Raw genomic sequence first — 26,480 nt, 5'->3', positions numbered from 1 at the left:
GAATCTTGACATCTCACCTTTTTATGGTGAAAAATCAATGTCATCTACATTAAATAGAAAAAGCAAACAGTGGCCCAAAATTAGAGAGAAGTTTCAGGAAAAAAAATGTTGTTGCTGTTTTGGTGGGTAAATTGTATTCTATACTTGAAGGTGCAGGTCTAAGTTGGCGAGTGTGTATTGACTTAGTTTTCAAAGATCTATTAGAATTGTTTCAATCTAAGAAATTTATTTTATTTTTTTCTTTTCCTTTATTTTATAAATTTATTTTTTATTGGTGTTCAATTTGCCAACATATAGAATAACACCCAGTGCTCATCCCTTCAAGTGTCCCTCTCAGTGCCTGTCACCCAGTCACCCCCACCCCCTGCCCACCTCCCTTTCTACCACCCCTAGTTCGTTTCCCAGAGTTAGGATCTCTCATGTTCTGTCTCCCTTTCTGATATTTCCCACTCATTTTTCCTCCTTTCCCCTTTTTTTCCCTTCCACTATTTTTTATATTCCCCAAATGAATGTGACCATATAATGTTTGTCCTGCTCTGATTGACTTATTTCACTCAGCATAATACCCTCCAGTTCCATCCATGTTGAAGCAAATGGTGGGTATTTGTTGCTTCTAATGGCTGAGGAATATTCCATTGTATACATAGACCACATCTTCTTTATCCATTAATCTTTTGATGGACATGGAGGCTCCTTCCACAGTTTGGCTATTGTGGACATTGCTGCTATAAACATTGGGGTGCAGGTGTTCCAGAGTTTCACTGCATCTGCATCTTTGGGGTAAATCCCCAGCAGTGCAATTGCTGGGTCGTAGGGCAGGTCTATTTTTAAGTCTTTGAGGAACCTCCACAGTTTTCCAGAGTGGCTGCACCAGTTCACATTCCCACCAACAGTGCAAGAGGGTTCCCCTTTCTCCACATCTTCTCCAACATTGTCAACCTAAGAAATTTAAAAATGGATTAAGACATATGAAGAGGTCAAACAGACATATAACTGCTGATCTCTAGCATATAAGAAATTAGGAAGAGAATATGTTTATTTTAAAAACTGTGCACTGATCATAATGTAGAATGTCAAAACAACCTTGTAAACATTGCCACCTTCACCTTAAAAGTGGAGAAACAAATTCAGAGAAATTAAGCAACTTACTTGGGGTCTTTTTTAGCTGGTACTGGATACAGAGGGTAATTGAAACTTAGATTTATGAGTCTCCAGTTTGTGTTATTTCCACTATACCTTGAAATGGTCCTGGGCTGAAGGAAATGAAATTTCCCTGTGCAGTATAAGTTCCATACAATACCTGGTAGTGGGATATGTTCCTTAACAGTGGAAAAAAAATCCCTAGATATGTAATTGAAGCCATATCCTTTAAAACTGGAGAGAAAACAATAGAGTTAACTACTTAAAACAAAACACATTCATTTAACTGAATAACTTAGTGAGTCTTCATTGACTATTTTGTATGGGTAAAAGGCAATGTAATGAAGTCTTTTCCCCTTCTTTTTAGTAAGATAAATGTTCAAAATGCAAGAATACAAACATTAAAGATAGATATATTTTAAACTTTATATTGATATTTATATTACTTGAATCCTAAAAACACTGGATGCCAAAGGGGTTGTGAGCTCCAGTATGAAAGGAATTTCTTGGTATGTAAACCAAAATTAAACCTCAAAAATTTAAATACAAAAATTTATATATTTTTTAAAAAAATCCTTGGTCTTCTTAAGCTAAATAATACAATTTTTTGGATGATGTTTTTTTTTCTCACTGCTATAATTGAATTGAGGTGTCCAAGTATTATCTCCTGACTACTTAGAGAAGAATCTAGTCAGCCTTCCTTTCCTTCAAACTTTGAAAATAGTTATAAAAAGAGATAGAATCAAAACTTTTAGAACAACTTATGGTTGTAACAGAAATTATGAAATAGGGCTGGTCACACATTAGATAATATATACTTTTATTTGAATAAGTGAATTACAACTGTAGGACAGCTCTGACTTATATTGGACAAACACATGTCATCCTTAGTTCATATAAACGATGGTAGAAAGCATAAACCCACACTCAATTCCAGTTGGCCTATAACTAGTATTTTCTTTTCCAAGAGGACTATGCTCTTACGTTCTTGGCTCAGAAGCCAGCATAAATCATGCTCTCTGAGATTAAAAGATGATTTTGGCTATTTCACCCAGCCTGGGGCCACCTTGTCTGGGCTAAAAGCTTATATTCATTCTCATTAACATGTTACCATCACAAACAGACTTCATCTTCTCAGGAGAAAAATGGCATTAGTCTCTTTACCAGGTCAAAGGATAACCATGGATTTCATTGTTTCTTTATTTAAACACTCAAACTTTTTTTTTTTTAAGATTTCATTTATTTATTTGATAGAAAGCACAAGCAGGTAGAGCTGCAGGCAGAGGGAGAGAAAGAAGCAGGCTTCCAGCTAAGCAGGGAGCCCAAAGTGGGCTGGATCCCAGGACCCTTGGATCATGACCTGAGCCAAATGCAGATGCTTAACTGAGCCGCTCAGGCGCCCCTAAATGCTATTGAACTTTTTATTAGAGAATTCCTATGGTTTGGGATTGAAATGAGATAGGATAGTTTTTACTTTTGCTTGGTGTACTATCTAGGTTATCTAAGGCTGCCATTATAAATACCACAGACTGAGAGGCTTGAACAACAGAAATTTCATTTCTCACAGTTCAGAAGCCTCCAGGTCAAGATCAAGGAATCTACAGGCTTAATTTCTTCTGAGGCTTTTCTCCTTGCCTTGCAGATATCACCTTCTTGCTGTTTTTTCTCATGGGCTTTCCTTTTTGTGCATGCAAGGAGAGACAGATGTATTTCTCTCTGTGTGTCTAAATTCTTACAAAGACACCAGTCAGATTGGATTAAGGCTCATCCAGAAGAGCTCATTTCAACTTAACCATTCATTTAAAACTTACTTCAGAAAACAGTCATCTTTGAGGTACCAGGGGTTATGATATCAACATATGCATTTTGGGGGAACACAAAGAAGGAGATCTTGTATTACATACAAGACTGGCATTTAATCTAGAGGTGGACTGAAACTAACCCATCTCCTCTTAGCTCCAATTCTGGTAAGATTAAAGGAATGAACCCATCAGAAGGTGGTGTGAACAAATCAGGAATTGGGCTATAAGGCAAAGAGTGACTTATGTAATCTCATTTAAAATCATATATAAACTGAAATGAATTAAAGTTGTGGCCCATTATGGCATCTAGATGATCAGCCTCCACCCTTTCTTCCTGGCAGAGAAAAGTGTGAATTGTCTTTGGGAAAAACAAAAATATATTATCTACTTTAGTCTCTACTGTTTCTTTATACAAAGTGTTTGACATACTTTATGAAATTATAAGATTTACAAATAATCAAGAGAAAAGACAATCAACTGAGGCAGGCTTGTGGATTACCTTGATTTTGGAATAACCATGTAAGAATTTTTAAAATAATTATTATGAAAAAAATAAAAAATAAAAATAAAATAATTATTATGAAGTAGTTAAAACAGTTACAGGAAAGATGGATAACATGGATAAATAGAAATTTCAGCAGAGAAATGGAAACTCTAATATGAAACCAAATGGAAAGTGTAGAACCAAAAATTAAAATCTGTGAAAGGAAGAATTCTTTGGATTAAATTTAATGATTCTGGACAGCAGAAGAAAAAAACAGAAACTCAGAGACAGATCAATAGAAAGTCAGAATAAGTATAGAGAGACTACAACTAGCCACATCAAAGCAAAACTAATGAAAACAGAAGAAAAAGATAAAAATCATAAAATTATCTACAACAAGTGACATCATACCTAGATGAACACCAATAAGAATGTCAGCTGACAGGAAACAATGGAAGCCAGAAGACAGTACACAGGAAAAAAAAATAGCCCATAATTCTACATCTAATGAAAGTAGGTAAAATCGAACCACTTTCACACTAAAAAAGCTAAGGCAATTTATTGCCAACAGATGTGCATTACCAGAAATGCTAAAGGAAGATAACTAGAATAAAGGTAAATAGCACTAGAGGAAAATCCTAGATCTCCAGGAAGAAATGAAAATGCTAGAAATGGTGAATATGTTGGTAAATAGCTAAACTTTTAAAATAGACCACTGATTGTTTAAAGATAAAATAATCAAGTGCTGTGGAGTTTTAAGAAGGTGTAGAAGTAAAATATAGGACAGTGATGCCAGGAAGAATGAAGGGAGTCAAGGAAAAGTTATTGTTCTGAAGGTCTTAAATAAGACACGGGGTTATAATTAAGGTAGAATGTGATAACATAAGATGCATACTGCAATCTCTAGAAAAACCATTAAAATTTGCACAACATGGTAAAGCTAAAAAGCCAATAATACAGACAAGTACATGATTAATCTTTCATCAAAGTGGGGGGTGGTAGAGGAAGAAACTAAGAATAAATGTGAAAGATAATGAACAAATAAATTGTAAGTTGAAGAACACATGAAATGTAAATGAACAAGCTCTCCAATTAGAAGGCATAGATTTTTTTCCTGTTCAATAATTCATCAGTTGCATATATTCAATGTCATCGATAATCAAGGAAATAGAAGCAAAACAAAGTATTGTCATGCTTATTAATCCATAAAACTAAAAAAAAGGATATTTATTGCTATGAGATTTGTATACACAAACATTATAGGTGGAAGTGCAAATTAACACAATACTTTGGGAAACAATTTGGGGATGTGTATGAAAAATCATAATACTTTCAAATATTTTGATTTTGATCTACTTCTGGGGAGTTTATCTTATGGAAATAATACAAAAGATAAAAAGTTTTGCACCCACACAAAAGAAGGCATGGATTGGGGAGGTGGCTTTTAAAATACCCAGAAATATGCTTTTTATAATAGACACATTTTAAATACAAAGATATTGACATTGAAGGTAAATTATGGAAAGAGATATACCATGGAAACACTAATCATAAGAAAGCTATTTTAATATTAGGCAAAATAGATTTGGATAAGTAATACTATCATAAAAAGTAACCTCCATAATGATAAAAGGTAAATATACCAAGAAAATATAAGAATTCTAAACCTGGGATTCCTGGGTGGCGCAGCGGTTTGGCGCCTGCCTTTGGCCCAGGGCGCGATCCTGGAGACCCCGGATCGAGTCCCACATCGGGCTCTCGGTGCATGGAGCCTGCTTCTCCCTCTGCCTGTGTCTCTGCCTCTCTCTCTCTCTCTCTCATAAATAAATAAATAAATAATTTTTAAAAAATTAAAAAAAATATTAATTAAAAAAAAAGTAACCTCCATAATGATAAAAGGTAAATATACCAAGAAAATATAAGAATTCTAAACCTGAATGAATCTAATAATACAAATTTATAATAAATAAGTCAATATTTGATAGAACTAAAGGAGGGATATGCAAATCCACAGTCCTACTTGAAACACTCAAAACTCAATAATAGGCAGAAAATCTTGGTCAAATAGCACTTTTAGCCAAGTTGAGCTAATTGACATTAGTAGAACACTTGACATTCAGAATCCAGTCTTTTCACTTACTCATGGAACATGCAGTGAAGTAAAGTTATGCTGGGTCATAAAGCAGATCTCAAATATCAAAGAATTGAAAATGTGCAGATATGTATTCTAGGGCCAATGAAATTAAATTAAAAATCAGTAACAAAAAGAGAACTAGAAAGTCCCCAAATATTTGGAAATTAAAAATCACACTTCTAAATAATCCATGGGTCAAAGAAGAAATCTTAAGAGGAATTAAAAAAAAACTTTAGGTGGATGATAATGAAAACACAAAATTTTATAATTTGTTGCATATAGTTAAATTGGTACTTGTAAAAAGTTTGTAACTTTAAGCATATATATTAGAAAGAAAAATAAATCCAAAATCAGTGACTTGAGCTTCTACTTCATGAGTCTAGAAAAAAAAGCAAATTAAATGCAATTAAGTAGAAAGAAGAAAGTATAAGAGCAAAACATATCATGCTTAAATAAAAATAGAGATACACAATAGAGAAAATTTTTTTAAAAAAGATGATTCTTTGAAAAGATGAATATGAGTATGATAAACCTCCAGTGGAAGTGACCAAGAAAGAGAGAAGAGAATGAGAACATAAACACCATTTTCTAGAATGGAAGAAGGATTATATATGGTTCAAATTTTTTAAAGGATAACAAGTGATTATGAACAACTTCATGACAATAAACTCAATGATAAGATTAAATGAGAAAATTCTTGGATCCATCTTGTTAACCTAACACTAAAAGAAATGGAACCTTTGAATAGTCTTATATGTTGTAAAGATACTGCCTTTGCAAAGAACAAATGTCACTAAATCTCTTCTCCTGGTCCAGGTATTCTTGCTAGTGAAGTTTCCACCCAACATTTAAGAATAAAAAAATATTACCAATAGACATTTTTAGAGATAAAAGTGGAAAGACTTTCTAGCTGTGAAACAGCATATCCCTGACACTAAAACTTGAATAGAATATTAGAAAAAAAGAACATTACAGGTCAACAATCTTATGATCATAGGTGCAAAAATCCCTTAAAAAATCCAGCAACATATACAAAGGGTACTGCCTTATGAAAAAGTGAAATTTATTTCATCCATGAAAGACTTTTTTTGTTTTGCTTTTTTGCAAGGTATTTCTTTTTAACATTCTAAAATCATTTGGTTCAAATCACAACACACCATACATTCACAAACACCAGAATACACGAGGATAAATGTTCAGTTCAATAAATGCAAAAGATATTTGATGAATTTCAACACTCATTTGTGGTGAAAAATTCTCAATATAGTGTAAATACATTGGAATACCCTTACCCTGATAAGGTGTACCTATGAAACTTACAGCTAATATTACAGTTAATGTGGAAATATGTTTTTCCCCAGCATCTTGAATAAGTCAACAGTGCCTACTTTCACTGGTTATGTTAAAATTGGGCTAGAGGTACTAGCCAATTTAATAAAGAAAGTAAAGAATGGGCACAGAAATTAAAAAGGATGAAATAAAACTGTATTTATTTGTACACTACACAGTTGTATATGTATAAAATAGTCCAAAATAATTCTCTAACAAAACACTGTAAGTGAACTTATGTTCGATTCAACATAATTCCAGTAAAGAAAATCTCAGCAGTCCCTGTAGAAATTGATATATTGATTTTTAAAACTTATATATAATTCCAAAGGATCTAGATAGACAAGAAAGTCTTAAAGGGAAAGAACAAAGTTGGATTTATTCCACCTGATTTATTGTGTGATTTCATTTAAAAATGGGACGGGGGGAAGCAAGGAGAAGAATGATTGCTTAGAGGGAGAATTTTCTGGAAAGGAAAAGGATTGTTATGAGATGAACCATATCAATTTTCAGTCTAGTCCAAATGAAATCAACCTTTTATTCCTGTCTTTGATTAATCCAATAATTTAAAATGAACCAAGAAATCATGAAGAATAACCACAAGACATTAATCAATAGACGGGTTTTGAATGGAATCCGTTTAAAACGTATTCCTTGATTATTTTTCTCTCTACACTGACTTGACCCTTTTTAATCTTGTTTCACTTTGAGAAGAAGGAGTAAATTTTCTCTGACTTTCTGATCCTCTTCATCTGACAGTTTCTAAAGCTAAATAGGATTTGTGAATTTTCCTGACCAAAGCTCAACTGAAGATGAGTTTCATATATAGCCAACTGCTGCTAGCAACCAATTGTCACTGAATGCAGTCTTTAGAAGAGTTATTCAGTGTCCTCTCGAAGGGAAAATTAACTTACTAGATGTTCACAAATAGTTACATGTACCTCCTCAGCAAATAGTGGGGCTGAGCACGAACACTTTCTGAAAGAGAAGCCAGTCCTGGTAGATCCTTAAGTCTAATGAAGTCATTATACTTAAGAGTAAGGGTAGGGGGGTAGACATTTATTTTGAGCAAAAATTTTATTCGATATTAACAGCTAACCAAAACTTTGTGGAATGTACTGAAGGACCTTTACAATGTTTTGTTTTGTTTTTAGAAAAGAATTTAGCAGAGTTCAAGTTTTATATTGGCCTCCGGAGGCAGAAAACTTCCTTGGTAACCTTCCATTATTTGATATATCTCATTGGTGGTGGTCAGATGCTATGTATCACCACTGACACTTATGCCTGGCCTGAGCCTATTTGTAGCGACTTCCCTAAATCATAGCAATTGGGTTCTTTGTGTTTTACATCACAAATCTTTTACGAGAAGAGCCGAATTCCCTTAGTTCCACTCATGTCTTCCTTTTGGCCATTCTTATTTCACATTAGACGAGATAACCGTCTCAAGGCATTGTTTGGAAATTATATACATATTTTGATCAGGGAATATTTACTTGGGTCATAGGCAAGTAGCTCTTTTATCCCTTCCCTGTTGTTCTTTTTTTAAAAAAAGCTATCCAAACTTATGTTTTAAATTAAGGATCATGTCTAAATATCACGATCAGCTCTCTGTTTCATTTCTTCATGTAGTATTAACATTGCTGATATGAATTCTAGTGATCGAGTTAAAGGAAATAATGAAATGAAAAGCCTCAAACACTCCTTATCTTGAATTCTGAATATAAAATCATTTGACAAATCCCATCTAATAAATTCACGCCCAGATTATGTGCTCAGTGAATTCCAAGAAGTATAATCCATTATAATAGACGCCAAGTGAGTGTTAGAGATGGTATGCACTGTAGCATGATTTAATTTCACATGTAAAATGCCTCCCAATTTGTGTTCCTGAGTACTTTTCTCTCTGTGTACCTTGTCTATAATTAGGACTAGGAAAAGTCCCTGACAGACCAGAAACAAGGTAGGGAAAATTTAACCCTTTTCTTAGGCATCATGTAAAAAGAGGGACAGAGGTAGGGCAGAAAAATCAAATAATAAAATAATGCCTTCAGGAGAAGCCCTAATGACCATGAGCAGCATGAACAGGAACTAATTCAGGGTTGGTGGCAGTAGGTGGTTCTCTCAGAGCCTGAGATAGGGCTGCTGATTTTTTCATGGCCTATGCAGAGAAGTCATGGAACTTAAAAGTTACTGACTCCTTTTTGAGAAGATGCAGAGAGCTATAGCCTGCAGACCAATAGGAGCCTAAGTACAGGACAAGGAAGGTTCTACTTCTGAGAATTTGCAAGTGTACAATCAATTGGCCAGGACCACAGAATCCATCAGTGGCTGCCAAAAAAGATCTCAAAGGCCAGTCCTGACAAGTTACCTCCCAGGGTGCACCATTCCAGAGGGCAAGCTAGACCAGTACCCTGCATAATACCCTTCAGAGAGAATCCTGAGCGGGTCAATGGGAGCATGATCTATTTTTACCTTTCACCTCCTGCCACATGTAACCTTACTCCTACCTTCCCCATGTAGCCGGACCTCATCTGGAGAGGACAGGGGGAAAAGACCAAAAGAGATAGAGACACAGATTTGCCAGAAGACATTGAAATGCTACATACTGGCAAGTCTAACTTTGTTATTGTTCAGTGGGCTGGGGACTATTGAAAGAGATCAGGACAGTTCTACGAGATAAACAAAACTACATTTTCTTTGCAGAGTCAAGTGTTGCATGAGGGAATTTAATGGCCTGCCTGTATATAAAGGGAAAAAAAAAAAAAAACATACTCAAACTGGAAAGCAATTGTCTGTGTTATTAAGACTGTGAGTATTTGGCCTGCAGGTCAGTAGGGTTTTTCTTAAATTTTCTTCTAGTGAGAGGCAGTGTAGCATGTAGTTAGTGATAGCATGGGGTCTGGAGTTTCCTAATCTGTAAAGTGAGGGTGAAAATGATGTCTCCTTCATAGGGTTGTTTTCAAAAGTAGAGGAGTTAAGGTGTATGGAATACAAAATGCAGTGGCTCAGAGTAGGGACTCAATAAAAATTAGCTATTGTCACTTAGAAACAAACAAAATAAGTATTCTAAGAGTTTAGGTGAGCATGGGGTCACTACTAAGTAGAATGATCCAGGAGGAAGCCTTCCTCAGGAATTGGAGCTGGAGCTACACTTTACAGAGGAGAAGATCCATGCGGTAGAATGAGCAGGAGAGGAGGTCCTTCCACTCAGTTGAGAGCTAAGACTTGAGCTGCAGTAAATGAATGGTCTTTAAAAAAAGCCCCATAGTTGCCTAGGTCTTCAGCTACTTGGGTACACATTGGCTTCTGGAAGAATGTCTTGTATTATGTGTTGTGGTTTTTGTTTGTTTGTCTGTTTTACCTACCCATTTGTTCCTAGAGGCTCCCAATGTATAATTCCAGTAGTATTACACCCAATCAACAAGGTGTCTGGGAAACTACACCTCTGAAATGTTGAGAGTCAGGCTGGATTTGTCCTTTATCATCCTAGGCCTTGTGGTAACAGCCGGTTTCCCCATCCCTAGATTTTGTGGTTCTCCCTGTACCCCCCCAACCTGGAATCCTATCCCTGCGCATATGCCAACAGGGCATGTCCACAGGCAACCACAAGATCATCTTTTCTGACAATTCAAGGCATGCACAAAAAGATTAGGAACAAAAATGGAATAAATACATTAAAAATAAGGTTAGGAAGAAAGGGATCTCTGTTGTCTCATGTTTTTTCCACATCATTTTTAGTCCTTCAAATTATATGCTAGCACATCGTAATGAATGTTTATTGAAGGAGTGGATGAAGGGGTAGAGGAAAAGGAAACAGAATTTTTGTGAATCCAGTATATTAAGTAGTCTTTATATTCTGTGCAGCTCACCTTCATGAACACATACAGTGGGCAAGGTTAATAAGGTACAGAGTTCTGACCTTCAAAGGTCTTTTAGTTTGCTTTGCTTTGATCTTGCCCCTTTAAATGGGGGTCATCCATACTTGCAATGAGCTCTCTTTCTCTGGGATTCAGGCAGATGACCTTGCCACTAACTCTCCTACCCTGCTGCTCCTTGGGTTCATCATTCCATCTGTCCAGGAATCTTTGGGGTGTGCTCTGGCTCTTGAGTCACATCTGTTTCATGATCTTTTTGGACCTATTTATCTCAGTTATTGATCTTACTTCCCCTGCGCTCCACTGCCAACTTTAAATGCACACCTCCAATGAACTCATGAGGAGAGAGCGGAGGTAGTCAGGAAAGACAATTTTGCATCAGTGCAGTCTTTTGGAGCCTTACTGACAAGACCATTTTGGGAAAAACAGAGAAAAGTGTGTAGAGGCAGGAAAGGTTGATGAGTTATAAAGAGAGAGAAAAAATAATGGCATGAATTATTTCTCCCCTTCTCTCATATTTCAGTGAGCTTAAATGATTGCCCAAGATTCCAGGGCTACCATGTAGTAGATACAAGTGTTTTCTCACCTGATTGAATTGACCAGTTGGCTCTAAGTCAACTACTATACTAGGCATACAAAGGGAGTGAGTGGCTTATATTCCTGATCCAGCCTTAATTTGGATATATTCTCCACCAATTTAAGCTCTCTGCCTCTAGAATACTTGATCATATCATTGTACTCCTTCCCTTTAGTAGAATTCTCTAGTCTATGACATGGCTCTCCTGGACTTGCTTATCTCCAAAACCTCTTCCTGTTCTAACAATCCAACATTCATTAAACATGATGTCCAATAAAAGTTGTATGTGAAAGAGCCAATATACAAAGCAGAGGAAGGGCTCATCTCCAGGCTGTGAAAGATTTCCTTGTAGTTCTAACATCGTCAAGACACTAATAAACATCAGAAATCCTTAAATAACAACGAAACCCGTGAGAGGTGAGTGACTTGTCCCAGATGACACTCCAAATCAAAGGAAAGACTTGGCATACAACCCAAGTCAGAATTCAAGATCCTGCTGTAACTGCTGGAACTTACTACCACTGATATATTATCCATCAAAATAAAGCAGCTGGAATCTATTGATATTTGGACTCTGTTTGGAATTCCTTTGTTTCTAATGTATTCTAAAAGTATTTTTTGAAAGCTCTCTTAATAATGCAGGACATAGAAAATGTTTTCTGTGGGCTGTTTGTAAATGTGGGTTATGTGATACACATCTGTAAGCTACATGATGAAGTATTTTGTATTGTATGCTCCATATTTATCATCTTCTCAATCTGATGTTTTTGGAAAAAAAGGAGTGTGTGCTATGGTCTCGTGTGTTTGCCGGTGGTGTTCAGCTTGTTTAAATTATCAAATAGATGTTTTTCCTAAATTATAATTATGTCTTATTAAGGCCAAAGCAAAATTTGGCTTGCAGCAAGCGTCATCTGGCTGGTGAATCATGAGGACATGATTTTGATTCAACAGATTACAGAAAAGGCATTCTTTTATAGTCATCGGAACTAACTAACACTTTTGGTATTTCATAATCACATCGATAAGTTAAAATTTGCAACAACTAATGAGGTGTTGGTTTAACCAAACTTTATGTAAAAGACTTGCTCTAACTCCAAATTATACTTGTTTTAAAAATCTAATGGTTTTAGAGATCCTAGTAGAGGAATGAATTCACTAACATCCTCAAGTGGAGAACAGTTCTTTCACCGAGGAGTCTTATTATTATTATTTTTGTTAAACGAGGAGCAGCTTTCTGGTATATAAATAGTGTAGTGAGGAAGAGAGACAAAATCCCGCCCCCCCACCCAGGTCAGCTCAACTAGCCAAATCAGTCCTGGCAGTGAATGGAGACTTGATTCCTCGCTTTTGAGTCAGCTCTTGTACAAACATGTGTACGTGGAGAAGGCCTTTAGTCTTGTTATGTTGTCTTTATCTCATGCATTCAGTAGATACCTCCTGGGAACAAACTCTAGGTAAGGCATGGCAATACAGACAGAGGGCAAAGTAAGATCATGCCCTGTTTCGAGGACCTAAGATGACCATGACTCCAGTGGGAAGCAAGAATGAAAAGGGCCAAATGGGTTGGAGAAGTCTCAGGACCACAGTTGCCACAAGTCAGAAGTGTAGAGCAACACATTTTTCAGTTAGTTCACAGATCTCTATTCCTTTACAAGGACCTATTCTAGCTCAGCAGTAAAACATTTATGGGGCATAATCTCACGTAAAAATTCAATTTCAAGATCCTGTTTTTCCCAGTCTGGAATCAGTCCACTCACTGTTCGATTCCCAGCTCTCTCAGACCTGTGCTGTGTTCCCCAGATGGTGCATGCACTGTGGTTCCTTTTATATGACCCAGAAGGCACTTGATTTTCACTTTTGGCATGGAGCATGTTAATGAGCTTCTGTCACTCAGCCAGGCTCCCATCAGCCTCCTGGGGGACTGCTGTCTCAGAGGATGAATTGCTTCCATTTCTCATCTGCAGCAGAGTCAACATGAAACCTGTCCTCTTATCCTTTTAATGCAGTCCTTCTCCATCTCGGTAGTAGAGGTGCAGGGCTCAGCTTCACCTCCTGGGTTTTGAGCTCTTGGCGAGGGTGTCTGGTCTATGGAAAGTCACAAGCTGGTTTTAGGAGGGGGACTGAAGTCGGAAATGACCTATGTCGTCGCTATCCTCAAGGCTTTACCTTGAAGAAGGTTCAGTCAATTTGAGCCGTTGACCCAGGATTTTGAATCAGAATCCAGTGAAGAAAATACATAAATCTGGGGAAGCAGCAGCTGTAGTAACATTTGTAGCCCAGAGCCATTGTGGCAGGAATGCCCATGGGGAAGCCCAGCCTGGTGCCTGCAGGGCAGTGAGGTTTAGGATGGTGGCCATGGTGACCAAACAGGCTGGTTGCAGGGAGTGAATGAGGCTGTGTTTTGTTCTTCCTTTGCTCTTGTTCATTTCCCAAGCCCACTTCTTTAGTTCATCCAGTGATTCTAGGTTTTCAGTCTTAATGCTACAGTTGACCAGTTATTTCCTATTACTTGCAAAAATACCCCCAAAAATGATCAGTAAATTTCTGCCCTCATTCTTTTAAGATATGTACTAATATTTTATTCCATTATTTTTTATGATTTATCTGCTTACTTTTTAAACTTTTAAGTCTTAGGATGATTTGGAGTTTATTTGAAAATGACAAATGAGGTAGGGAATCCAGCCTCCCCCCTCCCCCCGCCCCCCGTTTTCTTTAAAATCCTAAATAGCTAGACATTATCCCAGCTCCCCTTACCAAACATTCTATTTTTTCCCACTGATTTTAAATGCAAATTTAAACATATAAAATCCCAGATGTGCTTCCATACTCAATTCTGTTTTGTTGATTGCTCTGTGTACTCTTGTAAAAATATCTAAATTCTAATTTCTATAGCTTTCTAATTCATTTTAATACAGATTAGTATCAGGTATCCCCCTCCCTCCCTCACTTTTTGGAATTCAAGTTATTCTTATCAGCTTAGTTTTCTGGATAAACCTCAATATCATGCTCCTAGATGTTTTAAGAATTCAGGTAGCTATTTCTATTGAATTGCATCCTTTTCATAGATTAAAATAACGAAGGCTTAAAGAACTGACATCTTTAGAAATGCTGAATCTTCCAACTTAAGAACAAGATAAGCCTTTTCATATTCTTCTGTAAAGGAAAACATTCTTCTCCCTCTCTCTCTCTCTACCCTCCCTCTTTCTGATTATAACAATGGACTCATGGATTTTTAAAAATTGCGTGTGTTATAATCCATCACTGCCATTCTGTTTGATGCTCATCTACTCCTCCATTTGGCCAGTAAGAGCCCTGCAAGCCAGTTCCTGTGTCCTTTTGACATGATTCCATTAATCTCTGAACATTGACCCCATTAATCCTTCAGGCTACATTCTTACTGTGGGTGGGAAGTTGAATTATGTATGATTAAATTGTAGAATGGGATAAAATGAAATTGGCTCCTCATGTCACCTTACCTTAGATAATACTACGTCTAATACCTTTGCACGTCTCTCAAGATTACTTTATTCTATTCTGTCCTAAGAGCTCCACCCTATTACAGGCTTGGATTTAGTTCTGTTTTACTATGACTCACTATATCTAAAACATTCAACCATAGTACTAACTGTCCATTTTAAAGAGCTTTGTGACTCCTCCTAAAAACTCTGAAGTGAATAATTGTTTTTAATTCATTTTAGAAGTTAAAGAATGCATACCATGTTTAAAATATATTCATGTAGAAAGACTTAATGAAAAGCAACCATCCCCTGCCCCATTCTTTCCCACCCCTAGTTCTGTCTCCAAAGGAAATTAATAGAATCTCTTTCTAATGATTGAGAAAGTTAACTCTGATCTCTAAATGTGTGTTTAGTGCTGCTTCTTTATCAGTTTTAGAAGTTCCCTCTTTGCTTTTTGCTTTGAGAGAAAGGATTAAGTGAATGTAAAGGGTTCTCTCCTCCTCCTTCTTTTTCCCAGTGTAGGGCTAGAACTATTTCCCAATTTCTGTTGGGTAAATGTGTAACTTTAAGCAGTTTTCTGGGGCTGCCACAACAAAGTACCACAGACTGGATGATGTAAACAACAGGAATGTATTGTCTGGAGTTCTGGAGACTAGAAGTTCAAAACCAAGGTGTCAGCAGGGCTGGTTCCTCCTGAAAGCTGTGAGAGAAGGGCCTGTTACAGGCATGACTCTTCAGCTTGCGATGGTCCTCTTCTCCCTGTGTTTTTTCACATTATCTTCTGTCTATGCATATCTGTCTTTGTGTTGAAATAAGCCCCTTTTATAAGGACACTGGTCATATTGGATTAGGCCCACCCCAATAGTCTCATTTAAATTTAATTATCTCTGGAAAAACCCTACCTCCAAATAAGGTCACATTCTAAGGTTTTGGGGGTGGGGTGGGGTGACACAATTCAACTTTTTAACAATGATTATATCTTTATTTCCCATTCCATCAAGATTAGAAATTCTCTCTGAACATTCCACTCCAAGATGACACTATTAACATCCCTGCCCTTCTCTTAAATTTATCTAAACCTTCCTCATCTCACAATCTGTGTTCTGTATTCTGCTTTTAAATTGCCAAGGGTAATCAGATTTATATCCGGTTCTATAAACAAAGTTAAGCCTTCCATGTTATGTCTATAACTTCACTCCAAAGTTTGAAATTCCATAAATGGTATTTTTATTATGATGATCATGTATATGTTATTCACTGTGGGACTAGATAATGTACTATGATTACATTTCTTTTTTGGGCTTTTTTGGGGAGGATTTTATAATTGATTTTGTACTATGTGCCTTTACTACATTCTGATGTCTTCCAGAGGGCTTTCAGTTTAACACCATTAAGAGCACACAGGGATCAAGCTGCCCGGGTTAGACTCAGTTTTACCAGATACTAGCTATGTAACCTTGGGCTATTAGTTTAACTTTTTACTTCTAATTTATTTGTAAAATGAATACAACAATGATAGTAGTCACTGACTTCATAGGATTGAATGTGTTAATACTTATATAGCTGTTAGTGCAGTATCTGACATGTATGACACTCTTAATATGTTTTAGCTGGTATTATTATTATAACCTTGCAAAGAGTATCAAATCTTTAAAATTTCTCTATTCTGGGCTGAATTGTGTCCCCCAAAATTCATATGTGGAAGCCTTAATCTCCAATATGATTATAGTTTGAGATAGGGCCTATAAGGAGGTAACAAAGGTTAAATTAGATCATGAGAATGGAGCCAGAATTCCTTATAAAAAGTGGAAGAGATACCAGAGATTCCTCTCTCCACATACCCATTGAGAAGAGGCCATATGAGGTCTATACTAAGAAGGCAGTTATTTAAAAGTCAGAAAAAGTGTGCCCTCACCAGAAACCAAAATTTGCTGGCAGCTTGATCAATTACATCTAGACCCCAGAGTGTGAGAAAATAAATTTATGTTAAGTAACAGTCTGTGGTGTTTTGTTAGGGCAGTCCCAGCTGCATGATACATTCCCTCTCCCTAGATTTCTGCCCATGGGAAACCTCTAACTCCCAGTTCCATGCTGGTCACGTTGTCTTCCCTGCCAGTAGCACAAGTGAAGTGGTGGTATTTCTTGTCTTTGCTCTTCTGCATTGGAGCTATTTCCCAAATCTCATCTTCCTTCTTTTTGGCTTTCTCTATAATTCTACTGACATATGACCCCATAGAGGTTCCTGGAAAAGAGTGTTTTCAGGAAAAATTTTCTGAGTCTTGAATGCTGAATATCTATTTTTTCCTTTATATTTTACTCATAGTTGGATAAAGAATTTAAGATTGAAAATAATTTTCCCTCAAAGAATTTCTTCAAATATTATTGATAAAATGTCTATTTCCTGTTATTTGATGGTTTCTTGTTCATTAATTGGTTTGGTTTTGTTTCTTACTCTGAAAGTATTTGGACTCTGTTTTTGGTACTCTTTTCTCACAATAATGTACATAGATTTCTGTATTTTTCATTTGTTTTTCGAGCCATTTAATATGTTCTATTAAACTTAAAGCATATCATTCAGAGGAGTCAGCTCATAGGGGTTCCTGGAGAAAAATGAGTATCTAAAGTAAGAATTTAAAAAAAAAAAAAGAAAAAAGAAAAAAAGTAAAAATAATAACAATAGAGGGACTCCTTGGTGGCTCAGTTGGTTAAGTGTCTGAATCTTGGGTCATGATCTCAGGGTTGTGAGATTGAGCCCCATGTCGAGCTCTGTGCTCAGTGTGGAGTCTGCTTATCCATTGCCATCACCCTCTGCCCTTCCTCCCCCTCACACTGCTTTCTCTCTCTCTTTTTCTAAAATAAATAAATTTTTAAGAATAATAATGGATAACAATGTAATTAAAAAGTAATAAAGATCCATGAGTCCTTAATGATACCTGAGGGGGGAGAGAGAGAGAGAATGCCAGACAATAAATATAAAAGGAATGATAGGATTTGAAAACAGTATTTCGCTACTCACGGGATGGTGATTGATTCAGGCAAGGATTGTCAATGGATGCTAACACCACCCACTGGATGGAGGGCAATTGTGAAACAGGATATTCATAATCTCAAAATGCCACCTATTCATAATTATAACAGTGAAGAAATATCTTCCCAATAGATATATACAGCGTTCACCAGCTTCATTAAACAATCAGGGTCAGCATCAGCAATATTGGGAACAATATTTTAGATTTCCAAGACTTTGTATTATTGTCTGATTTTTCTCTTTCCTTGACACTGTTTATTTTTTATTTTTAAAATGTAGCCTTTCCTTTAGTTTCTCTGTGACTACTATTTAGAGTTATATTGCATTTCTCTTCTATCCATGAATAATCTCTCTTTGCTCCAAGGATATACCTTATTCATGATAACATTAGTCTTTTTTTCTTGTTTCTCTTGCAGGTTTACTCTAATATCTCTTGGTAGCCAAGACTGGGTCAATAGCTAACCTTGAGCATTTTATACTAAACAAAACTTCTTAACCAAGTGAGCTTGGTGTAGTGTAAATCCCAGAAGTGGAGGCTAGTAACTCTCATAAGCTTTGAGAACGTTTGGTATCTAGGGGTCCAAGTTTTCTGCCAAGTTCTGCAAGGCAGGTTGCTTATCAGCCTGGTAATAGCATCCCTGCATATTTTGTAAGCTATGGTTCCATCTCAACTGTGCAGGTCAACACTCTGAGCAACTCTCCACCTTCCAGAAAGTTTTGAATCCTTTTATCTGCATATGGCCTCTCTCCAGTGCTTTTTTACTGTTGTGGGCACATAATAGCTTTTTCTCCTCCTCCACTGTTATTTTTCAGTCAGCTTTTGTTGCTGTTACCACCAACCACATTAATTCAGTGGCTTGCAACATAGATTTATTTTCCGCTTAGGTTGTATGAGTGCTCTGGGTCAGCCACCATTCTGCTTGACCGTGCTGTTTCAGTTGGGCCCCCACGTCTTCTCCTTGTGGCACCCAGGATGAATGAGGAGCTCATACCTGGGACATATTATAGAGAATAGGAACATAAGAGAGGCATTGCCAAACTAATGAGTCCACTGAAAGTTTCTGTTTGGAATGTGGCATTAAAACTTTGACTCATGTACCATTGGCCAAAGGCAATCACATGGCCAAGCTGAAAGTCACAGGGGCAGTTAAACATACACCAGCTAGAGGGAAGGATGACAATGACGGGGCAGGGATAAATAATTGTGAACATAAAATATATCCTTTTACCATTGTGTTAGGGGAGGGAGGTAAAAAGAATATTTAATCCATGATTCATATGAAATCAATCAAGTTACTTAAACTTTCTATGCCTCAGTTTCTTCATATGTAGAAAGAAGAAGAAAATATCATTTACATTAAAGAGTGGTTGTGAAGCTCAAATGGATAATGTAAGTAAATGCTTAGTTCAGTGTTGAGTGCACAGTAAGCAACGAATAAGTATTAGTGTTCATGATTTTAACTGTGACCATGATTGTCATGAACAAGAAAATCTTATGGGGGACCTTTAAATATTTCTTTGTTAAGAGCTGTTCTGCCAAAAGAACATGAATACATTTCAGTAGTGGAAAGCTATACCACTTCAAATATATATATGAGGCATGTATGCATACCTACACTTATAAAACCATTCCACTTTTCATCACCCCTAGAATGACAGTGAGAAGCACTCAAAAGATCTCGGAAATATGGAGATTTATGTCTATTTTCAGAACATATAGTGATCAGCTTAAAATGATTCAAATTCAGAACCCTCACCACTAGTAATAATTTTGCTTTTTTTGTTGATGTTGTATGGAACTTAAATATTAAACAAACTTGACAGTTTGGCAGGGAAGCAAAGCTTCATTCTGCATCTGGTTTCTCTGAACAAAAGTATGTAAAGGAAAAGGAATGTGATTATTTTTGCTCCATTGTTCTTGGAAAGATAATATCAAATAAATATTTGAGAGTTTAAAATGATTTTTCCCAGCTTGAGGATATATTTGTTCCTTTTCATTTCTTGCTTGCTTTTGTTAAGTAAAATTTATTTATTGTATCCTAACAAGTTTACCATTTTTGGCATTTTCAAAATGTTATGCACCCAGATTATCTGAGTTTGAGATAAGTATCTGAGAAAAGGTCTATTCTTACCAATGCCTACTGCAAACTTTTAAAAAAATCATGAGCTTTACAAGCCAAAACTTCACACTTTCTCTAATTTCTGCTACAATAGGAAATGTATATTTTTAAGTAATGTGTGTATTTTAAAATATTTAAAATATTTTATTAATTATATATTTGTAATACAAAAATATTTTTATGTAATAATAGTAAGAAGGTTAAATGTGGAGTCACCTCAGGTTTGCTCATTCCTCACAAATGCTATTTTCTCTTGGGAAAGAATGGTAAATTATTTGTAAATATTCTAAGATAACAATGAAATCAAATAATATTAATCCTTAGCTTTGGAAGTCATTGAAAATAGGGCTAAAACTGACATTCTTGGTATTTAAAATCCAGAAGATCTTTCCCTAGGTTTGGAGAAAAGGGGTTCTGAATAAATATATTCACTTCTAGCATGTGGGAGAGAGAATATGCAATTTGAAAAAAAAAACAAAAACAAAAACCATAACCTAAACTAGAAATTTCAAAAGTCCAGAGATTGTTTCATTCACTAAATATCCTGGGGAAATAGCTATGAATATTTAATAATAGCAGAAACTACTTGCACTGTGCAAGTCATCAGGTCAAACAGAAATTCTGTGAACTTTGAATTTTCCCTAGAAATGATCAAGACACCAGAAGCTCAGTGGCAATGAGCACCAGAAGTTTCTGTCTGTAAACACGAAAGTGGGGGAGTCGTCAAAGATTATGCTTGGGTAGGGGCAACCCAACCATTTCTGGTCTTCATTGTGAACTGTCTTACTAAGTGGCTTTCACACTTCATACCTCAGCTCTTGTGATAAATATGACTATTAATGATGTTTTAAATGGTTGTAATGATATTTGCAAATGTCCTGTGTGCTATGTAGTTTAAATTTTCTTTGCAGATTTGAGTTTTGTTTTAGAAGAAAATCACAAAGGTATGTGGACTCAGAGTTTTACTGCATTCATAGGAATAGCTAGAATATGTCATCCCACCCTGCGCATCGACATCTCTAGTATGTGCTTCTTGACATAAAATGTGCACATGGTTGTAAACTCAGTCTGCCACAGGTATTTAAACCAAGCTGGGTTACAACAGTGCTCTCATCACATTTTCTCATATACATATCCACTACTTCCCTCAAATGAGAAGACACAGAGTTGAAGTAACCACAATCAAGGAGATACCAGCCTCCCACTCAATTTTTACATTTTCCTTCAGCTTATGGGGACAGGGAAACACATTTGAGCTGGTTGTCGACATCTGGTAATTTGTAGGATCTTGAAACAATCACATTAGGCCCACAACAGTATAATTGAATACAGACAGTGGCCTCTCACTCCATAACCATGCATCCTACTGCAAAGTTGGCTTTGCAGAAGAGGATTCTGGCAGCTTCTGTCCAGGCTGAAGCATGTCAACTGTACTGGTCTTGGTGCTTTGGTAATGGTGACCTCAAAGACAGGATGGCTGCTCTGGCTAAGGATGCAGGCAAAGAGGACAGAGCTACTGTACTTAAAGCATGTGAAATGCAAACTAATTCTTGGAATGGAAAAAAAAAAAGAAAAAAAAAAAGAAGCTTCTGGGTTTGTTTTATACCCTGCTGAGTCTATTGGAGAAATAGCCTACTAGCCCATTGCATGGCTCATGTAGGACAAGGAAAGAGGCAGTGTGCTATGCTTGTACAATACATCCACACCCAAATGCTCAAGCCTTAACTTAGTGCTGCTTCAGATCACCAGTATTTGCTAAGGTCCGCTATGCTTTCACACAGTGCTAGGCTCAGAAGGGTGCAATAAGACATAAATAAAATGTGACAATATAAAGTGTGAAGCAAATGGCACTCTCGTACACTGGTGGTAGAAAGATACACTGGTATACACTGGTGAAGGTGACTACAACTGGCCAAACAGAAGAGGGCCAGATAGCCCATTTTTAAGAGTTTAATTTAGAATACTTACAGTGCAAATAACTAAGGAAACATGAACAAGGATACTCATTTTAGCATTATTGGAATGTGTGTCCATTTGGGAACAGTTTAAACATCTACACCTAGAAAATGAAGAAAAGACATAGCATTACTAGGTTTATAGGAAGCAAAGTGGAGAAATCTCAAAAGCAGGATTCTGAGTTTTTAACTCAGGCTTAAGATGTGTAAAATAATATTTATGTAAAGAAAACTCAGACAAATCAATACTGAATATATATTTGCATAAAAGTATAAAAACTTACTGTAAAAATGACTATGTTCATTATCCTGATTGTCTCTGAGGGGTGGAAGAAGTTGAATGAGCTATAATTTAAAAGTTTAGATTATTTTGGAATGTTGTATTTATTTAAAAAATCATGAAACTTTAATACTCAATAATCTGATGACATGGTTCTGTGGTCGTATTTATAGCAGGCTTTGTACTCTTTCATATTTTATAAGCATTCATTGTTCCTGCCCTCATAGTGTTTACAATATAGATTGGAAACCACATCTAATATGCATAAAACAGTTGGAGAATAATCAAATGGTAAACTCTGCCACAGAGTTTCCCTACGCCAAAGCATTTCAGAGGAGAAAGGAGACCCCGAGAGATCCCATGATCCTTTCAGGACTGCACAAATTCAAAACAATTTCCATAATAACACTAACATGGCATTTTATGTTTTTACTCTTATATCCTCACAAGTATACAGTTGAGATCTTTGGAAAATATATGATGTGGGATATTGCAACAAATTGAATGCAGAATCAGATAAGAAAATCCAGCTGTCTTCTATTAAACCAGACATTAAAGAGATTTGTGAAAATGTAAAACAATGCCATTCTCAGGAAAAGTGTTTTTGATTTGAACATTAAAAGCCTTCTTATTAAAAAAAATATGTTTACATTTACATGTAATTGATTTATTATTGTTGTTTTAAAGGAATACATAAACACATACTTTAAGATTTTCCCAGTTTTTAATTTTGTAAACAATAAATGTAAATAACTATAACCCATGTAAATGAAAGCTCTTTGGATTCTCAATAATTTTTAAGAGTGTTAAGTACTCCTGAAATCACAAGGTTTGAGAACCACTTGGGCCAGATTATGCCTGGAAGTGATTTTGGAGGAAGTGGGATTAAATTCTTCAGAGGAAAGTAAGGAATGCATTCCAATGGGGGAGGACAGCTTCAGCAAAATGTTCTACACTGAGGAACCCAAGAATGAAATCAAATCAAATTAGAAAGTTGAGGTGAGGATAATATCAATAAAAGGAATTTTGCACCTGAAGGAGGAGCCTAGAATAAGAATTTTTGTGGTAATTATTCAGTAAACACTTCTTTTTGGGAAAGTTCTCTGATAGGCATTGGGACACCTGTAAAGAAAAGGAAATCTCATTCTCTGTCCTGCAAAAACTCACAGTTTAATATGTTTATACAAAGTACTTAAATTTTTTTTTATTTATTTGAAAGAGAGAGAGACTACGTGCCTGTGTGCAGGGGGAGGGGCAGAAGGAGAGAATCTTCCAGCAGAATCCGTGGAAGAACAGAGCCCACATGGAGCTCCATGTGGGGTTCCACAAAGGACTGATTCCACAACTCATGAGCTCATGAGCTGAGCCAAAACAAAGAGTCAGAGGCTCAACAGAGCCACCCAAGTGCCCCTAATTACAAAGCGCTTTAATAGAGATAGCTACATTGAGAAATGATTTCTTTACTAGTATTTTGGTACTTTGAAATATTTAGAGAAAAATAAAACCTTATGCTATAGCTGTGGAGGAAAAAAAATGAATATAAAATTACAAGTTTCTTGCAGTTTGTTTGTTGTAATCCTTTAACCAGATTTGTTGTACTCCTACCGGTGGATATGAGCATTGTATCAGTCAGGACAGACCAGGTTGGCTGCGATAACAAACTTCAGTGGCTTAAGACAATGAATGTTATTTTTCTCTTATGTTATGTGCCTATGCTATGTGTCTGTCCACCACAGGTTGGTGGGAGGCTCTGCTCTATTTATTTATTACACACTAATTTGTGGCACCACAGTCTCACATGCATCATAAGGGTTCTTAGTGATGGAGGAGACAGGTTGGGAAGTCAAGTTCTATCAGTTGTACAAAGCATTCCTGAAAGACATATAGCTTCTACTTATATTTCATTGGCCAAAGTTGGCTTCATGACATTACCTAACTACCGAGAGCAGGGATAGTTGTGGAGAAGTAATATTTCATTAAACTGGAGGTAGAAATGGACCAGATATCAGAAAAATCTAGAATTGCCCACTGCAAGCAATGCATGAGAAAAATAAATTACAGCAAATGTCTAGTTCTAGACCAGGGGATTTCTCCAGCTGAATCAAATTCAAGAAGGGTATTTCTCCAGCTGAATTAAATTTCTTCAAACTGAATCAAACTTCCTGTGGTGTCAGTTTCCCCTCCTTCCTAATCCCTGCAGCTTCATTTCTTGGCTCCCTCTTGAAGGTAGAGATCTCAAGGTTTGTGGTAAATATTGGGTAGTACCTATTTTCAGAGTTAAGTTGACAGGCTGAGAAATCTTATTTCCACTGTTGAACCTTGGCCAGTCTTCCATGGCTGTGGACAAATACATCTGGAAAGTGGGGCAGAGTCAGAGAGACTTGGGTTTGGCACTTGGATCATCTTGTCAAAAGTAAGACAGCCACATAATACTGACCATCTCTGATGAACTTATTTAGGTTGGCAGGAGATCAGAGCTGCATTCTTTTGGATCATCCAAATTCATAGGCTGTGCCTATCAGGAGGATTGACTCATGACCTTTTTAGGCCATTTGGGCAGAGAGTACAAGCTGCTCTTGTTTTCATATTTTATTCATTCAAGGGAAGAAGATGAAATAAAATCTTCATCCAAGAAGACAGTATGAGACTTGAATAATGGGCCAACATTATAGAATTAAAAAAGAGATCTTGAAAGTAGATTGGTCCAACCACTCATCTGATGCCTGGATCTTTTCTGCAACATTCCATCCAAATGATCATAAGCTTAAAACCCTGCAGTGGCAGCAACCACAACTGCCCAGTGTCACTCAATTCTATCTTGGAAACCTCTGACTGCTAGAATTACATTTTATATTGTGCCAATGTCTATGATTTAGTAATAGAGATATGCTTGCATAGTTGAAAGGAACTATGTGCGCTATTATGATTCCTGGAAAGATTGTTTTATCCCATTTGCTTCTCACGCCAACTCCAGGAAGTAAGTATTACTATAAGACAGATGCAAAACTGAGGCTTGGTGTGGTTAAGTGACCTGGTGAAGGTGGCAGTATCGAGTTGTAAACTGGGAATGAATGATTGTGCTTTCCAATATCGCTGTGACAGAAGGAAAAAAAAAAATCATCCATCTACTCTGCTTGAATACAAACACATAGATGGTATTGATTTCATTGGTAGTACGATATTTTATCAGGAATATGTGACAACAATCTCAAGCAGACCATCTATATAGCTACTTTCCCTGTCTCATCTTCCACGCCGGCCTTCAGATTTCCAATAGAGAATTACTGTCTTTCCAATCTTTTAGTAAAGCTCAGTGCTAGCAACATAAGTGCTCAAAGGAACTGATGAATGGGTATATTCATTAAATATTCTTCTAATAAACCTTAACACAAGAGCTACGATTTTGCAGCAGAATTTTTTACTTTAATTAAAACCAGAGCCTGCACTTTGTCTGGGGACCATGCTCCAGCAGAGCAGCTATTTTCAACAATGTAGGAAATCATCAAAAGAGACAGCCGACTCACCTCTCAGGGGTCGTGTCTCTAACAAAACATGTCCAACCAACCAATCAACCAATCATCAATCAACCAACCAAAAAAAAAAAAAAAAAAGGAAAAGAAAAGAAAAACCAAGTTCTGCAAAAACCAAGTGATGCATTAGTAATTCAAGTTATCAACATATTAACCAACTTTCTTATGCTGCCTCTATGATAGTGGCCTTTTGCTTTCCCTGAGCCATTATACTAAATCAATATTCCTCTATCAAAGATATTTTGAAAAAAGGAGGATGGAAAATGTGAACCTTGGCTTCCTGTTCCTGGGACAGAATCATTTCTCACCACTACAACTTAGAAATTGGATCACTTTTGGCTAATTCCCCAGGAAAGCAACAACAGGTGTGGATGGGACCCACAAAAAGGAAGAATGTAACACACGTCTACTTTATTCTGGCATGCAAGGAAGGCTCTGGGATTCTCACTTCATTTCTTCTTGTTTTTATTACTTCTAACATTCCTCTTTGGCAAATTCAAGTTTCTGCCATGAATTACACAGTCCGAGATGCTTATATTCAGAGAGGGTTAGGTTTGCATTCGGTTGTGACCCAACGTTTCAAATTTATCCAGCACAGTCTGAGCCTGGTGAATACTTACATTGTCTGGAGCCTTCCAAGTCCATGAACTTCTAAGCAGAAACAGTCAAATTTTTCCATTGTTCAGGAACAGAAGCACTGTATCCAGTAAGTATATGAGGCCACAACTAACCTCTTTAAACATGTGCTTTTGCCCTTTGAATGACTCA

General features: G+C 36.5%; 1 protein-coding gene across 3 annotated transcripts; it reads right to left on the bottom strand.

Annotated features, from left to right (window-relative positions):
* On the bottom strand, positions 1 to 26,480 carry LOC144296536 (uncharacterized). 3 transcript variants are annotated; one of them, XM_077869668.1, is made up of 3 exons: positions 26,333 to 26,479; positions 21,916 to 22,006; positions 17 to 939 (listed from the first exon to the last, which is right to left on the bottom strand). In XM_077869668.1, the coding sequence occupies exons 1-3, from the start codon at positions 26,389 to 26,391 to the stop codon at positions 667 to 669; spliced, it is 423 nt and encodes a 140-aa protein (XP_077725794.1). In that variant the 5' UTR covers positions 26,392 to 26,479; the 3' UTR covers positions 17 to 666. The 3 variants fall into 3 exon arrangements, 1 of the variants encoding a protein (XP_077725794.1); XR_013363635.1 differs by lacking the exon at positions 17 to 939 and adding an exon at positions 18,676 to 18,819; XR_013363634.1 differs by lacking the exon at positions 21,916 to 22,006 and having other exon boundaries at positions 1 to 939; positions 26,333 to 26,480.

The sequence above is a fragment of the Canis aureus genome, chromosome 24 (assembly GCF_053574225.1).
Source record: "Canis aureus isolate CA01 chromosome 24, VMU_Caureus_v.1.0, whole genome shotgun sequence".
NCBI lineage: Eukaryota > Metazoa > Chordata > Mammalia > Carnivora > Canidae > Canis > Canis aureus.
Note: the sequence above shows the minus strand (reverse complement) of the source record. Positions and strands in the feature narration are given on the sequence as shown.